The sequence below is a fragment of the Antedon bifida genome, chromosome 5 (assembly GCF_963402885.1).
Source record: "Antedon bifida chromosome 5, ecAntBifi1.1, whole genome shotgun sequence".
Classification (NCBI taxonomy): domain Eukaryota; kingdom Metazoa; phylum Echinodermata; class Crinoidea; order Comatulida; family Antedonidae; genus Antedon; species Antedon bifida.
Genome location: NC_136230.1, coordinates 32,194,557 through 32,211,354, shown reverse-complemented (window position 1 = coordinate 32,211,354; position 16,798 = coordinate 32,194,557). Strand labels below are relative to the sequence as shown.

The 16,798-nt window shown below is 30.6% G+C and overlaps 1 protein-coding gene across 3 annotated transcripts in view; it reads left to right on the top strand.

Annotated features, from left to right (window-relative positions):
• The window catches only part of LOC144843724 (glycine receptor subunit alpha-2-like), a 39,937-nt gene extending 25,951 nt beyond the window's left edge, over nucleotides 1-13,986 (top strand). For 2 of the 3 annotated variants that reach the window (XM_078700634.1, XM_078700633.1), the window contains 7 exons: nucleotides 4,741-4,832; nucleotides 6,903-6,970; nucleotides 8,414-8,634; nucleotides 10,170-10,252; nucleotides 10,965-11,099; nucleotides 12,496-12,842; nucleotides 13,423-13,986. In XM_078700634.1, coding sequence (XP_078556760.1) covers nucleotides 4,741-4,832; nucleotides 6,903-6,970; nucleotides 8,414-8,634; nucleotides 10,170-10,252; nucleotides 10,965-11,099; nucleotides 12,496-12,842; nucleotides 13,423-13,653 — 1,177 coding nt within the window. In that variant the 3' untranslated portion in view covers nucleotides 13,654-13,986. The remainder of the gene's footprint in view (nucleotides 1-4,740; nucleotides 4,833-6,902; nucleotides 6,971-8,413; nucleotides 8,635-10,169; nucleotides 10,253-10,964; nucleotides 11,100-12,495; nucleotides 12,843-13,422) is intronic. The other variant, XM_078700635.1, reaches the window with a different exon arrangement.
• Nucleotides 13,987-16,798: the final 2,812 nt, after the last annotated feature.

Here is a 16,798-nt window from a genome sequence, read left to right as displayed (position 1 = left end):
GAGGTAAAATAGAAAAACAATATATAAGGTAATGTGACCTAAGATTGACATTGTATAAATTTATAATTTGAGATATTAAAACATTGTTTACAATGTCTCGGACAAATGAGACAAATCTATTCAATTATTTAGAAATTCAGCAAGTCTCCATTCAGACGACGTGCTTCACTGATTAGGTTCAATTGGGCTGCATGGCTTCTTACATTGCCCACAATTACTTATGTCAATGTGTTACAATATTATATATTTAAAATCCAGTTATTTAGCATGTATTGCTAATATGCTATATTTGTATAAAAGTGTTTCTAAACTGCCCAAAGATCAATACAAAATATACTTATAAGTATTTTCTTCATATTTTCGTTTGTATATTGTATTGAATTAACACATGACAGTACATACTTTTTTAATTATATTTTATTCATACTGTTTTAATTTCTTTTAATGGTAGTATAATGGTTAAGAAGGTATAGTGAAATCCTTGTTATTCTGCTTGATATGCAGACACTTTAACACTAGACAGATTTCATGGTACTGTATGTTCATGACAGATTGGATACAACTACCGTATGTCACCGAAAAATTGCACAAACTGATACCAAACGTTCAGTATTTTTCCAGCTTTAACTCAGCGTTGAGTTTTATTTTTTATTAGTATTTTGATCACGTTGATGATAGACCTATCGTGATAGAAATACAATGTATGTGGATAGTTTGAATGCACACTCGGTGAAAATAATATTGGGTTTAATAGAGGGTAATGTTCTGGTTATGATTGAATAATTGCTTACAAGTTATTATAGCTGTTATCATCTGCTATGTACACATTTACCAATGTTGACACATATTTCATTTAGTGCCCATCAATTTAACACTCCATTTAGAAAGTAGAACATATTGGTATCGATTACTGTCTCATTTTAAAATATCACCGATTTAAGTGGGCCACAAACATAATCTACGAGGCGGAATTGACATTAAGACAAACACAGCTTTTACTTAACATTGCAAAGAAAACTATCAATGTAGAAGAAATCAAGACACGACGGACAAAAGCTAAACAATAAGATTATAGTAAAATGACGTCAATCCTACGTCCAAATTGAAATGCACGATACAAACTTGACCGTTTGTTTTAATCCAATTCATTTGTCTCTAATGATGGTTTTTATTTCAAAGAATTCATATTACACAAATACAATACTATATAACCTAAGCAGATCCATGCATACACAACAACTTTTTCACTGTCTAAGAGCAGTATTTTTTAATGTATTCATTAAGTCAATATAGTGTGTTCTTAGATGAATAAAGTGAACTTAAGTTGTTCTGAAATGTCTGAATGTTTGAGTGTCTTTAGGTGCATTTATTTAAATGTACATAACTATGACTGTGAATGTATTCATTAAGTCAATATAGTGTGTTCTTAGATGAATAAAGTGAACTTAAGTTGTTCTGAAATGTCTGAATGTTTGAGTGTCTTTAGGTGCATTTATTTAAATGTACATAACTATGACTGTGAATGTATTCATTAAGTCAATATAGTGTGTTCTTAGATGAATAAAGTGAACTTAAGTTGTTCTGAAAATGAATGTTTGACTGTCTTTAGGTGCATTTATTTAAATGTACATAACTATGACTGTTTGGGATTTTAATCACGAAGCTCTGTAATTGCCTGCTCTTCCACTTTCTTTATCTAAGTACGAAATAAATTTAAGTATTGAATAGTTTAGTGTCATCGTTTTTTAAGTAACTTAAATTTCAATCATGCCTTTGTAGCTAAAATGCAGTTAGTATTCTGATGGAAAAACGTGTTCATTCCGTTATTGAATTTCCATTAAACTCCGTATAAAGGTATCTTTATAAATCAACTCAATATTTTGTATGTATGCTTATCAGGTACCATTTAGACAGTTTACATTGCTACAGGTGCTTTTAAGGTGTATTTTGAATTTATTGAGTATGGTAAGTAGCTAGTTGATCACTACTTACAATAAAAGGTAACCTTATACCAAACGATGATTGTATAAACATAAACATGCCATTAATATCAAAATATCAAATGCAGATTTAATGTTTAAAAATAAGTGTAATACATGATATATGATGATGTATATTATATATATATATCATAGGAAATTACATGTTATTATCTAACAGTGTAAATTACACTAAAAATTTGTATCGGTGGAAATTGTGGTATTTCAGATGTTTCATTATATTACAGGCATTTCAGTTGAAGTTCGTATTCATGCAATAGAATACGATACATACTATATGTTTTAAAGTAAGGAACAGTTTTACAACTTATATATTATTTGTAAACTTTTTAATAAGAAAGAGAAACCTCTGTGGAAACTATACGATTCAGTTAGAGAAAATGCAAAATCCTACATAGGCTTTTTTTGTTTGTTTTTTTTTATTTGGTCAAAATCAATTTCAATAACAGTAGGCCTATACAAGATAAAATAACACTGAAATGGAAATGACTTTAACAAACGTGAAAAGAGAGATGAGTTTATAGATTATAAAATAGTGGAATGGACAATTAAATTATATAAAAGCGGTGTAGATTGTTATATTATTACTATTACTACAATGAATGATAATATCAACTATACAATTTTTTTCAATAATCAATACGTTGTTTTTTTTTTTAATGTCCATTTTAAAAAATAATATAGATATTATGAAGTTATTATGTTTGAATTCTTTACCCACTGGGATTTCGAGACCTCGATATCGGTATTATTAAGAAAACCTTAAAGTTCTAAAGCAATCAAAGACGCACAGAGTATTGCGGATTTGTAGTTAAGGAGGTCACGTGAAATGAATGTGTGGTGGATATTAATAGTATAGCATCAGGTGACTAATATCATTGTACTAAATCTTATACATAATACCACTGTCATTTATTTAAGTCTTTGAAACATTTTCACACACGCCATTCTACTTGCATTAGAATGTCTAGTAATATAACTGAAAAAGTTTATTAAAACAACTAACTAGTATTCTATTGGGATAAAATGTGTTATCATAACAATAAACCGAATTCACAAACGCAATTCAAACTTGACTATTCCGTAAATTTGTCTTAGAAGTCACGTGCTTGGATTATAAACTAGTCATTAAAATGTGTAAAGTTTTACTAATAACAAAAACCGATTCGCTTGCAGTGCTCCCTAAGCTGTGGTTGTAAAGCAAAAACTGGTTACCGCGCTTCTTGTCAATATCACTACTTCAATACGGTAGTTTTGTTGATCATTGTAACGCAAAATAAACAATCAAAAGACAGTTACCAATTTATTTAATTTTATGTTATTTTCCAAACAAAAATAAATATGCAAATATCTATTAGTAGTTAATGAAATTATCAATCCATCATTCGCACTACCAACTCTGGTATTGAAAAAAATCTAAAATTGGCATGCACACAAATATGAAAAATATGATTTTCTAGTTGACTATAACTGTTTTTCTTCTCAGGTCGAAGTAGACTTGCAACTAGGCCTTTCAGTGACCACGTAAATGTACACGTTTAACTCGTTACGCTCAACAATTCGCAATTTATTCCATTCAATCCAATTTATATTCTAAAAAAATAATAACGCAGACATTTATTGCCCTCTTGTGTATCAGGCTTCTTTACATCTTAATAATATTTAAACTATATATAGTTAAATAGGTCTTATTATAATAAGCATTAACAAGTTTAATACTGACATTTTAATAAAATGTATAATTGGCTAAGAATGTGAGTGATTCCTGCCAATACAACTCACAGATGTCAGCAGTCAAATTAAAAAAGTTTTCAAAAGAGAAATAGTTGTTTCCAATAAACCAGCTCTAGACCATATATAATTGGATTCATTAAAATCATGTTCCTAAAGATTTTTATACAAGAAAGAGTGAAATTAATTTTCAATATTTTTCGGTACGTATGCAAGTAACTTTATCAATTTGTAAGACACGTAAAACGTCGACGAACGAGACTTTAAATGAATAATTTTTCTGTCTTACAAGTTGAACTGAAATACGAGAGCGCCTGTTGTATGAAATTATTGCTGATTCTACATTACGTATATTGCTATGAATACATCGGTACTTCAATACGTAGTAGATATTACCATATTATAAGCCCGGTGTTAGTATGTGTATTCAGAATGCTGTCCTTATTGAAGACACCGGGTTCTGTATTGATTGCGAATTTGAGAGAGCGACTGGTGTAAATTTGAGATGCCCTAGAATTTTCGTAGCATCTGGACTCATTCCATTTGTTTGAATAATATTAGTTCTAAAAATTGTTTTATGACTAGACAGCTGTGGTAAGGTATGTCATAATGCAGTCGTGGGTACAAATCCAATGTTGATCAATTCTGCTCTCTTCTGCTGTGGAAATGTATCATTTCATTTCACTTGTTAGTTAACGTCTATTACTGTTATAAATATAAATGTGCGTTTATTTCAGAAACAAAAAGAACATTCATGTATACTCTCTTTAGGCAAAAACCTGACTATATACTGCATAAAACATTGCTTTTTAGATCACAGTGAGCCTTTATTAATGTAAGGCAAGCCAATATCGCATGTTACCTCATTGTTCTTATTAATACAGTATCAAAATGGTACATCAGTTATTACCGAAATGTGTTACTTAATTAAACTACCTACCTGCCGCACATTCTTTATACGTTTTAGAAAGAAAAAAATATATTTGTACCGGATGTATTCATCTTTCAGAATCAGAGGCAACGACTCAAGTGCACAGCAAAGCAGGTTCTTGAATAAGATATTCAAACACTACGATGGGCGTGTGCGACCGAATTTTGACGGTAGGCATTTTCTATTTATCGTTTTTCAAAAAAAAATGACTGTGTATGCGACAGGGGAAAACATTTAACTTAATATTAAGTATGTATATAATTGAATATAAGTACAATTTGCTAAGTTATGAAGATTTTTATTACTCAGTGTAGACGTTTATGTTTATTGCAAAGCGACATTACAACCATAACAAATTTTAATGTAAGAAAATGTATTAAATTGAAACATTATGATCATAATAAATCTTAAATTTCAAATAAAATTCATTTAAAGTAATATTCTTTAACGTAATCATTTATATTCATTTTTTAAATTCTCTGTCACACTTGTAGTAAAATGTTTAGATATTGTTATATCACTATTCTCAATTTTATATTTCAATGCAATATAAAAAAAAATCAATGGATACTGTTGTCATCAAAATATTATTATTGAATATGTTGTTGTCATGAAGATTATACAGTACGGTACATTACTATCTAAATATTTTACTTTTAAACGAAACAGTAAAATCTAAACAAAATAATTATTAGACCTATGTAAAATAGCATATTAGATTGTAAACAACATAAAATAAAGTATATCTCGTTAAATTGAATAAATTCATCTGGTTCCAAATAATATTTTAGTGAATTTTTACTTCGAAACGTCACGAAGGTAATTTATTCCTTATCGTTTCTTTGGTTCAACATAAAAGTAAAAATCCACTAAAAGTATATCTCGTTTTTAATAACGGACCATGGAAACCAAACTAAATCAATAAATGTTTTGAATGAAAATAATTAACCTGTAATCTAAAAAAAATTACAAACCCATCATTTATATATTATTATTGATGAATATTGTTTGACTTCAATACTGATTTTCTAAAGGATTTGTTTTATGATACAAATATTGCATGCTTATGTTGTTTTTTTTAAGTTGAATTACAGTACACTAATACAATGCTTATTACCATAGTATGAATCGTGCTATTATTGTACACTGATACAATGCTTATTACCATAGTATGAATCTTGCTATTATTGTACACTGATACAATGCTTATTACCATAGTATGAATCGTGCTATTATTGTACACTGATACAATGCTTATTACCATAGTATGAATCTTGCTATCATTGTACACTGATACAATGCTTATTACCATAGTATGAATCTTGCTATTATTGTACACTGATACAATGCTTATTACCATAGTATGAATCTTGCTATTATTGTACACTGATACAATGCTTATTACCATAGTATGAATCGTGCTATTATTGTACACTGATACAATGCTTATTACCATAGTATGAATCTTGCTATTATTGTACACTGATACAATGCTTATTACCATAGTATGAATCTTGCTATTATTGTACACTGATACAATGCTTATTACCATAGTATGAATCGTGCTATTATTGTACACTAATACAATGCTTATTACCATAGTATGAATCTTGCTATTATTGTACACTGATACAATGCTTATTACCATAGTATGAATCTTGCTATTATTGTACACTAATACAATGCTTATTACCATAGTATGAATCTTGCTATCATTGTACACTAATACAATGCTTATTACCATAGTATGAATCTTGCTATCATTGTACACTGATACAATGCTTATTACCATAGTATGAATCTTGCTATTATTGTACACTGATACAATGCTTATTACCATAGTATGAATCTTGCTATTATTGTACACTGATACAATGCTTATTACCATAGTATGAATCTTGCTATTATTGTACACTGATACAATGCTTATTACCATAGTATGAATCTTGCTATTATTGTATGCTGATAATAAATACAGCATATTGCTCTTTTTTACAAACTCCCTAAACTGCTGTTGTTGTTGTTATTATTATGCATTTGGGACCAATCATTTTACTGCACATGTTGTCTTACTATTGTTCCACATTTTGAAAATGAGTACCAGGCATATTTTATAATAATCATTTTATTATTCATTTATGGCCGTCAGTTAATGTTGATGTGTATATTATTATTATTTCAATATGGATATGTTTACAGTACTGAATAGAACGTTTGTTTGGTGTTTTTACTTTTTTCAGGGCCGCCAGTTAATGTCACATGCGATGTATTTATCTCCAGTATGGACTCATTTAAAGAAACAACAATGGTATGATTTCAGTTATCATTAATCTGAAATATATTTTTACCAAATCAATCACTAAAGAAAGTGAAAAAGTAACCCTTGAGAAACATAATATTTGATACTATTTCTAGAGTATGTCGACTTACAGAATTCCTACATGTCAAAGCATAGCATCCCACAACATTCGATATTATGTTTACAAGTTGGAACGGCAGTATGTGTTATTCATTAGGCACTTTCTTGTTTTCTTTGTAAGCAAAGTAAACTCAAATGTGTTGTTTTGAGAGCCATCCACCTGTGTACCCATTACATGTGTCCAATTATATGTTTGTTTCATCTTCACTTCAATATGATGGATAAGTGATGATTAAATTAGAGTGTCTTGCTCGAAATGACTACGAGGTATATATCTATACAAAACGGCAAATGAAATCAAAACCGTGATAGTGATTTCAAATTGAAGGTTTAACATTTAGGAAAAAACGAACTACAGTCTGTTTATATATATTATTCAATGTCTTAATCATTAACATATGTGAACGTTGGTTGTCTCCTTTAAGTTAAGTCATTATACATCCGCACTTCGATGTTTCATGGTTTATTATTGTAAATTTTGAGAAAACTAAACATTGCAACAAACGCAATGATACCGAATGAAAAATGAGGAGCGATTTATCATTGATCTTGCTCCTCCTTTGCACGGTATTCTAGCATTGTGCCCCTTCAAGCGATTGTAGGAGCGAGAATATTTCTAGGTTTATAAATGACATGGTTTGGTAAACCTTCTGCTTTTAGTTAAACAGTAGCTACATAGTATGTTCATTAAGACATATTTAGTAACATTAGTGTCATAGTTGTGTTATTTATGATGCCAATTGGCACGATTTAACTACTATGAGTAAAATTGTATTGGTCTTACAAAATTATAAACTCATGCTGCAGGAAAGAAAAACTGATATGACGAATACTGAGAGAAAAAATCTGAAATGAAAATTACTTATAGCTTAAAGGTTAATTATGTCTTAATACTGACAACCCTGATAAACTAGAATAAATTATGTGTCAAACATCTGGAATAATTAATTTGCTACAAAATTATATTACAAAAATAGATAACAGCAGATGGGTATTCGTATGTTTGGAAATTTAATTGAAAGTAAGAATAATATTGACGAAAAAGAGAACCATTAAGTTTACTGAACTCGATTCACACGCGCAACGCAAGTGAGTTGACCAATCACAGTTGAAATGATCCACCATGTTCGTAATTGATCAACTTATTCTTGCGATGCAGTTACATTCTTGCGCTTGCGTAAAAGTGTGAAAATCTTTAAAGAATTATGTTATTCCTCTTCCTCTTATTCTTTGGCCGACGTCTGTCGCGGACGGAGATAATAATAATTTAAATGATGTATTTGTTCGTTGTAATGAATCTAAATCTGATTAATGTTTTTTGAATTCTTTTAGAGTTACGAGATGGTACTATACATGAGACAAAATTGGAACGATCCTAGATTGAAATTCACCGATTACAACCATACTGTGACTGTTGACGTTAGCTTATTAGAGAATCTATGGTTTCCAGATCTTTACTTTCCTTCAGAAAAGAAAGCCGAGACGCACGATATAACAACTGATAATAAGCTCCTGCGGTTATCACCAAATGGCGATATATTGTACAGTGTTAGGTATACTATTTTATAATTGGCGTTACTATTTATTACGCCACTAATAATAGTCGTTGCTACTATGTTTTACTGAGGTAGAACTATTTGTGACGAAAGAACCAGGTGTTGAGCAACTCAGCATCTATTACACTACACAATACTAAATATTACTACTTCTTGTCCTTTGGTTCCTGCTGATCTTTCTCACATTTCCTCTACTAACCGTATAGAGAGAATTAGCCATTCAACAACTATCACTATGAATATACAGTAGCTGCGGTAGGCCTATATACTGTTATAATTAATGGTAGAGCACAGCGTCTACTTCTGCAGTAAATTATACCTCAATCGTTCGTTCATTCATTTACTTGGTCAAAATCAATTTCTACAATTTAAACAAGAAATAGATAATAGGTACACTAAAAATGGGATTTTGAAATGAAAAGACAGAAGATAATATTCAAAAAAGAAAAGACTACTCATATATTATCGACTGCTAGTGATAATGAGTGAGTGATAATGCTGCTAACTGATACTAGTACATCTACATCATTACCAAATCAGTACACTTAGTATTATTTATCCGCTTAATATTCGGAAACCTTATAATAATGCAATCCAGAAATATGTTGAATAAAACATTCAATTATTTTGCAAAATGATAAGCTAGAATACCGTACTAACTAAAAATAACATTTCAAAAACACCGAAATGTACGGTAACGATTTTGAAATAACTTTCAATTATTGTTGTAATAATATTTCTAATACCACTATGTCCATCTCATTATATTATAGATGTTCATAACTAAATATACATTGATAAAATTATGTAAACTTTTTCCGCTTCGGCTCAGCTAATGGCTGTACACATCGTATGACGCGCCTCGATCGTCAGCTAATGGCCGTACACATCGTATGACGCGCCTCGATCGTCAAAAGGGTTAATTACAGTCCTAGTTAAATTATCGAACTCTACATGTCTCTTTGAATTTGTGTTATTCTGAGCTTATTCAATAAAACTAAACTTGTAATCATTACTTTCGACATAGCGATTTATTGTGTCATCGGATATTATGTATAAATGTCAATAAAGTTTGAGTTCATGATCGTGGCATTACCTGCAGTAAGCACAAGTAACATACATAACAGCTGCAAACGTGTATTCCTATATATTTCAAATTCATCATTTTCACACAACTGCACCAAAAATAATCAAAAACTCATGCTTTTGCCTTAACGGAAATTATTACCAATGAGTATAAAAAACCTTACAATGAAAGGTACTGTGCTTTTAAAAATGAATATTTTCGCCCTACACCTAGACCTATTGTAGGCTAGTTATAAAAAAATTATTATTACAAATGTTTCAAATTCTTCTTTTCTCGATTCTTGGTATACCGTTATATTCTACTTTGTCTTCTTTAACATCCTTCCATGATTATACCTGGAGCTTTCCTCATTTAGTATAGTGTGAATGGATTTGACCATTATACATTAATATTTTTCTAACCAATTGACTGAGTTATAACTATTATCATCTTACTTGTTAACTAGATTATCGCTACTAATGTCTTGTCCGATGAAATTCCACCAGTTTCCGATGGACAACCAAACATGTACCTTCCAATTGGAAAGCTGTAAGTAGCCACTTTGTTCTATTAAATTGTATAGAATACGCATGTATTATCGTCGCCGATATCAAATTTAATACTGATAAGAATAATAGCCCAAAGCAGTTGTAATAATTGTCACGCATCCTGTCTGTTCATTTATCTGATAATGTACTGCCGACGTGTTTCGAGTATTCTTAACGTGACAATTGTAGTTGATTTAGAGTCATATTCATTTAAATATACGTAATGTATAACAATTATAGTGACGAGTTATATTTGTTGGGTATACAGTAAGTGGGTCAAACAAAAACAGGGACAAAATAACATAATATCAGCTGTCTTCCATAATGAAATATTGAGAAGAAAAACAATGTAAATACTAGTAAGTAATAAACGCGTACAATGTTGATATGCAAGTATTGAAAGAATGGGTCCAGATTTACCAGGTTCATAGTCCTCGTGTTAATTAAACTACTACGGAAGAATTTGGCTTTCAATAAAATGTTAAATAATATGTCCTATCATGGCTGCCAACTGGTTTTATTCAAAAGATCTATACAACCTGGTATTTATGTAGAACTGGGATAGTTTCTATTTCAAGTCTTACTTGTTTATTGTGTTTATGACTTTATCTTCTTGTAAGCTGACATATTGTGTTACATTTTCATTAGTTACCACGTGCGACAATTAGATTTATATATTTCCACTTTTTCGAAATGTTGTATATTTTCCTCAGATGGTTACACAACTAAAGATGTGATATTCACATGGCGTGATAACAACCCTGTCGATGTAAGTTCAGATGTCGAGCTACCAACCTTCTCAATCGATCATATAGAAATAAGGCCGTGTACCAAGGTTTATTCTACAGGTATGTAATACGCATCATATGGTAACATCAATGTAATATCGTACAATTATTTAATATGTAAAAATGATGCGCAATAACTTCTGAGCTTTGGTAACAATGTATTCTGCCATTCAATCGTCGATGACAATGCCTATTGTGAAAACAACGTACGTAACGACCTATACCGTGACGACCTACCGACCTATAACGCGACGACTCAACGTAATAACGTACTGTATTGACATTCTACGTTTCTGTATGCATATTCAACTTATTTTTTAAAAATAACACAGAAATAGCAACAAGTCAGCAACAAAATAAAGTATATTTGTATTCATTTTTTTCTCGATAATACAATCGGCGGTTTCTACCCTTTATACAGTTACTATACATTAAGACATTTTTTATAGACGAAGAACAATCCACGTAAAAGCATACAACAAAACAATTTATTTTGATATACACATGATGATTCAAACATCCTCTGTGGATGGAAACTGTTAACAATCGATTATGAAAACTGATTTGCATTCCAAAATGATTTCGACTGAATTATTTTATTTTTTATAGAATAAATAATGATCGTTTCGTTTATAAAGTTTCGACCCACTTTCTACTAAGCCCTTTTTCAAACAAATAATGATAGTAGAATATCAAGACTATGTATTGAATATTGCTTTCATTTTAATACGTCTCACATAATACACAACGTCGGAGGAATTGTGTGATGTTTCTACAGTCTAAAAACAGGAACGTTTAATCTATTCACAGTTTTGCTTTACTAATGTTTCTGCTTTTATTGTCATATTCACTTACAAAAATCTAGGGCCTTTTTATTCTCATGTCAATTTATTTATATTACGTCGTTTTCGATTTTTTTAATATCGCATCATTTAGAAATTGGTTCAAAACAATCATAAAAACTAACATGTTATTAGTTTTAATTCTTCGTAGATTGTTTTTACACAAGTATTTGAAAATTGATACGATAGAGAAGTTCCGACGTGACGTAGATTTTAATATTTCACTAACATTTCTCACACATTTTAGTTTCGATATTACGTCATGCGAGCGATGGCTTATAATATTACCATGTAGGTGAATGTATAATTCACTTGAATGTTTTTTAATCACAATTGTTATTAATTTTAATGTAAATATACTTTATACATTGTTTCTTAAAGTCTCACTGATTGCAAACTATTGGTTTTTGCACAGACTACTGACTTATTACGCTTTGGTTCGTTTTTGCCACTATATTTGACAAGACCATGTGACTTGAAAGTCATGTCTACGTGGTATATTACGTGAACACGAATAGTACAAACAATGGCGAGAACTATTGCTTTGTATTTACTGCATGATCTGATATATCAATATTCTCAATATGGAAAACGATTCGTATTTTAACTTCCAGGAGCCTATACTTGTCTCGAAGCCCTTTTTTATCTGAACCGGCAAATTGGCTATTACATAATACAGATTTATTTACCAACAACTTTGATTGTGGTGATCTCATGGTTAGCATTCTGGATAAGTCCAGATTGTTCACCAGCACGTGTGGCTCTTGGTATCACCACAGTACTTACTATGACCACACAGAGTACTGGTGCAAACTCGTCTTTACCTAAAGTGTCATATATTAAAGCTATAGACGTCTGGATGTCTGTCTGCCTTATTTTTGTTATCTCTGCAATGTTGGAATTTGCCTGTGTTTCATATCAAGTACGCAGAAAAAAGAATGAAAAGGAAAAATTAAAGAAGGTATCTATCAAACACTAATACAAAAATGTATATTGAGAAATAGGTTAAGTATGATATTCATTAATCTTCATCAATTACTTTAAAATGTTTACTATTTAAAAGCAAAAAGATGAAATTGAGGCCTACTCAGTAATGTAACAATGTCTTTTTTCAAAAGGTCAATTGAATTTCTTCTTGCATCATTAATCAAAACTACAAAGAATAGGTTTCTGAAGAGTAATCAATCATCGTTGAGACGCACACTCAGATGCATTACTTTTAACCGTAGAAATATACAATTTCACATTCTACCTCCATTTCACCACCGCTTATAAATGTTTTTATTTAGTATTTTTTGTATGGCCAAGTCTCATATGAGGGCGTTGTTGTATGCTATAAAATAAAACTTGCTACTTAACTGATTATAAAATGATGTAAAATTAATTTTCTTCTCACTTTAATCTGAGTTAATACTGTAATTAATTAAAACTGAATGGTATTCACGATATTTTATGTTTTATGTATGCGATAATCTATCTCACTACAACAAATTCACTGATTATATTTGTTTACTGTTCTATTTTCAATGTTTATCTTCCAGAATGGGACAAGTCACCAATATTATCGACAAGGTGCAAATGGAAACGTTACACAGATGTTAACAAAGGAGGATATTTGTCAAATATCAATGTCTCCTGAACCAACGACTAAGACTTGTAAAGAAACAAACAAGTCGGCTGATTTAACTGACCGTATTTGCAGATTTGCATTCCCAATAAGCTTTGTGGTCTTTAACTGTGTCTATTGGTCATTGTATGGTCACGTACTTTAGTCTCATATGAGGGCGTTACTGTGTGCAATAAAAAAAACTTATTAGGCTTTGTTTACAAAGAAAAAGAAGAAAGGACTTTGTTATACTCCCTGTTACCATGCTAGTGTTACGGGCATTGATGGACGAACGTGAATTGGCAAATTGTACCGTGTAAAACTAAGTTTCTGTACAATTATTCACTTTTTAGTAAAAGCATGGAATAACATATGATCCCTTGTGGTCTGTGATTTGGATAGCTGTATTTGTAACCAGGACGCATGCAACTGAGATGAATGTAACCACGTTCAATGGGCTTTTTTGCAAGATGCAGACATTTATTTAAGATTCATACTTTAACAAAATCATCATATCAATAGTATGTTATGAGCTTATTCAAAATTGGGAATTTGTAGAAAAGGAGGTTATTAAATATGTAATTGTCGATATTAGCCTTCATTTACACACAATAACTAGACTAGTGAAATGGCCTATTATTTTAAGATAGCAATATTGTATTATAAACATAAATAATCGTATAGTTCAGCACTTCTCGTATACTTACGATATAGTTCTTATTTAAGGTTGCCTTTATTTTTTTAGCTTTGATAACATTTTGTTGAATATGTGAAGCTCTGTCTACACTATCAAACTAACTAAAAATGTGATGTGCCCTAATATGGTAGTGACAGACATCATTGTGTCCATATATGGGCACATCACATAACGTTTGATAGTGTAGACAGGGCTTTAATTTGTAACTCTGACAGGGTTTGAAAGACATTAGATAGGTATATGTGTTGCACTCCACTTAAACCTGTTAAGACTGTGCCCAACATACGTAAATACTACTCGGTTTTATATTTATTTTACGTTTTGCTGTTTTATTTGTAGAAAAACAAAAGTTTTTGTAAATAAACTAAATAATAATGTAAAGTATTAATTTAAGACTGATTGTAGGCCCATTTATCATTGTCAGTACGTAATACAAAAAATATAAAGTATTAGTAAATTTAAACATTAAAGAAAGTACTGGTCATTTATACTGGATATAAGGTACCGTATCGCTTTGTAAATTTAGAGATCCCAGAATATGCAAATTATATTCGTCATGTAATTACCCATGGTTCACGATCTACCAATGCTTACACCAATTGTTGGTGATTTGGTAGAAGTGAAGCTTCCCTTGTTGAGTAGAGGGAACTATTATAAGAGAAGTTTATTTACCACAATTTAATGGCATGTAAGTTCCTATTGCTATTTCAGTACAGACATGTATTTCTAACAACGAACAATTACGAATGGCATCTTCCAATATTTTAACTTTAACTCCATTTAATCTATAATTTCAGGCCACATTCAAAATTAATTCGATAATTGCATCAGACTAAGAGCTATTTATGTAAGGAATACTTAGTATAGCCTTGAAGTATGTAAGAAGAAATATTAGATTATTTATAAGATTACTTTAATGTCGAGAATGTACTCAAGAAACAACACCCACAAGTAATGCAATGTTAATAACGTTTATGCTACGATTCTATACATTTAGCAACACTATACCCGTAATAATTATTATATGAAACAGTATTAAAGAACATCATATTTGGTGAATGTATAATGCATTGAAGTACCATGATGCAGAATTGATGCTTCAACTCTTTATTTCGAATTTCTTCTCATCTATTTTCAAGTAGGCCTAGTGGGTGTTTAGTATAAACATGGTGTATCGATTTGATATAAGTGAATAGAGTGTTAAGCATATTATGGAGAATTCAGTAAGATTCGGTTCCAAAAAAACCGTAGGGTAGATCTTTATCCACATAAGCGTAAGTTTCATAAATAATGATAGACATTTTTATTCCACGTAGTGTCATGAATATTGGCTTCCACGTACACTGGTAATTTCCGTTTAATGGTATAGAAACTTGTTTAAACCTGTAACCGTAATTCCAAATGAAAACACACAACATTAAAAATGACTCAACTTAAATGGAATAACATAAAAGTGGAGTATCATTCGAATTGTGAAGACATGACTTTGTGACAACATATCTAATAATGTTATTTATCAGGTAGTAGACCTAGATATCATTCAATTATTGGAATTGCTTTAACTACCTTTGGTTATTACACAATTCGTTAAATAAATTTATATTCTAAATCATTTAATGAATTTCGCAATAATGTAAACAAGCTAATCCAATATATCTATTTGGTTGATATATAACTATTATGAAAAAACATTCTCTTATTAGGAATATAGGTAAACGTTAAACTAGAATGCATAAACTATATCACAAAAAAAAATCTACAAAAAAGAACCACACTCGTCGATACTACTATACTGTCGTCATATGTGTTTAAATATTGTAAGGAATGGATGGCCACATTTTCATAGTGCATAGTGCTGAGCACTGACGACGACGGCATACACTAAATCCATATAGTATCACTAATTTCCTTTCAATTAAATTACAATAACTTACAAATAAGATATCACGTTATACACTAAAAGAAGAACTTTATTATTTATAATCATTATATAGTCCTAATTTCTGTTTTGTTTTGTTCTAAAATGTATCACAGTTTGAATCTTTTTCACAAGGATAATACCATGGAATATATTGTTCAAAGACATATGATAACAAGCTTTCCTGTACAAACTAATAACTAATGATAATTACCAATCTCTAACCCTAATCTCACTTTATCGTTCTAAGAAATAAAAGCCTCTTCAATCAAGGAGATGCATTACCTTTCATTTTTTATTTAAATCGCTGATATCTCAACGGACAATAATTCAAACATGGCGGCTTAGAACAAACATTTTCTTAATGCGGATGAAATGGAGATCGTTGATATTGGGTAGGCTGGAATTACACGATAATCCTAAACTGTAATAGGTGTATCACATATTCAGATGACGCACAAAGGCCTAATTTTACTTTTGAAAAAACTCGTTGTAATGTTTATATTTAGTTTGTTCGGCGACGTCAATCAAGAGAAAAAATAAATTAAGATGTTAGTTTTATACATTGACGTAACTTTACTTAACTTCTACAATAACAGTTAGGCTTAACTGTGAACACTACTACTGAAGGTCCAGTTGCTTAGCAGTCTTTACCAATGCCCCTCCTTCGATGTGAGTGAGGAAAAAAATGAAGCA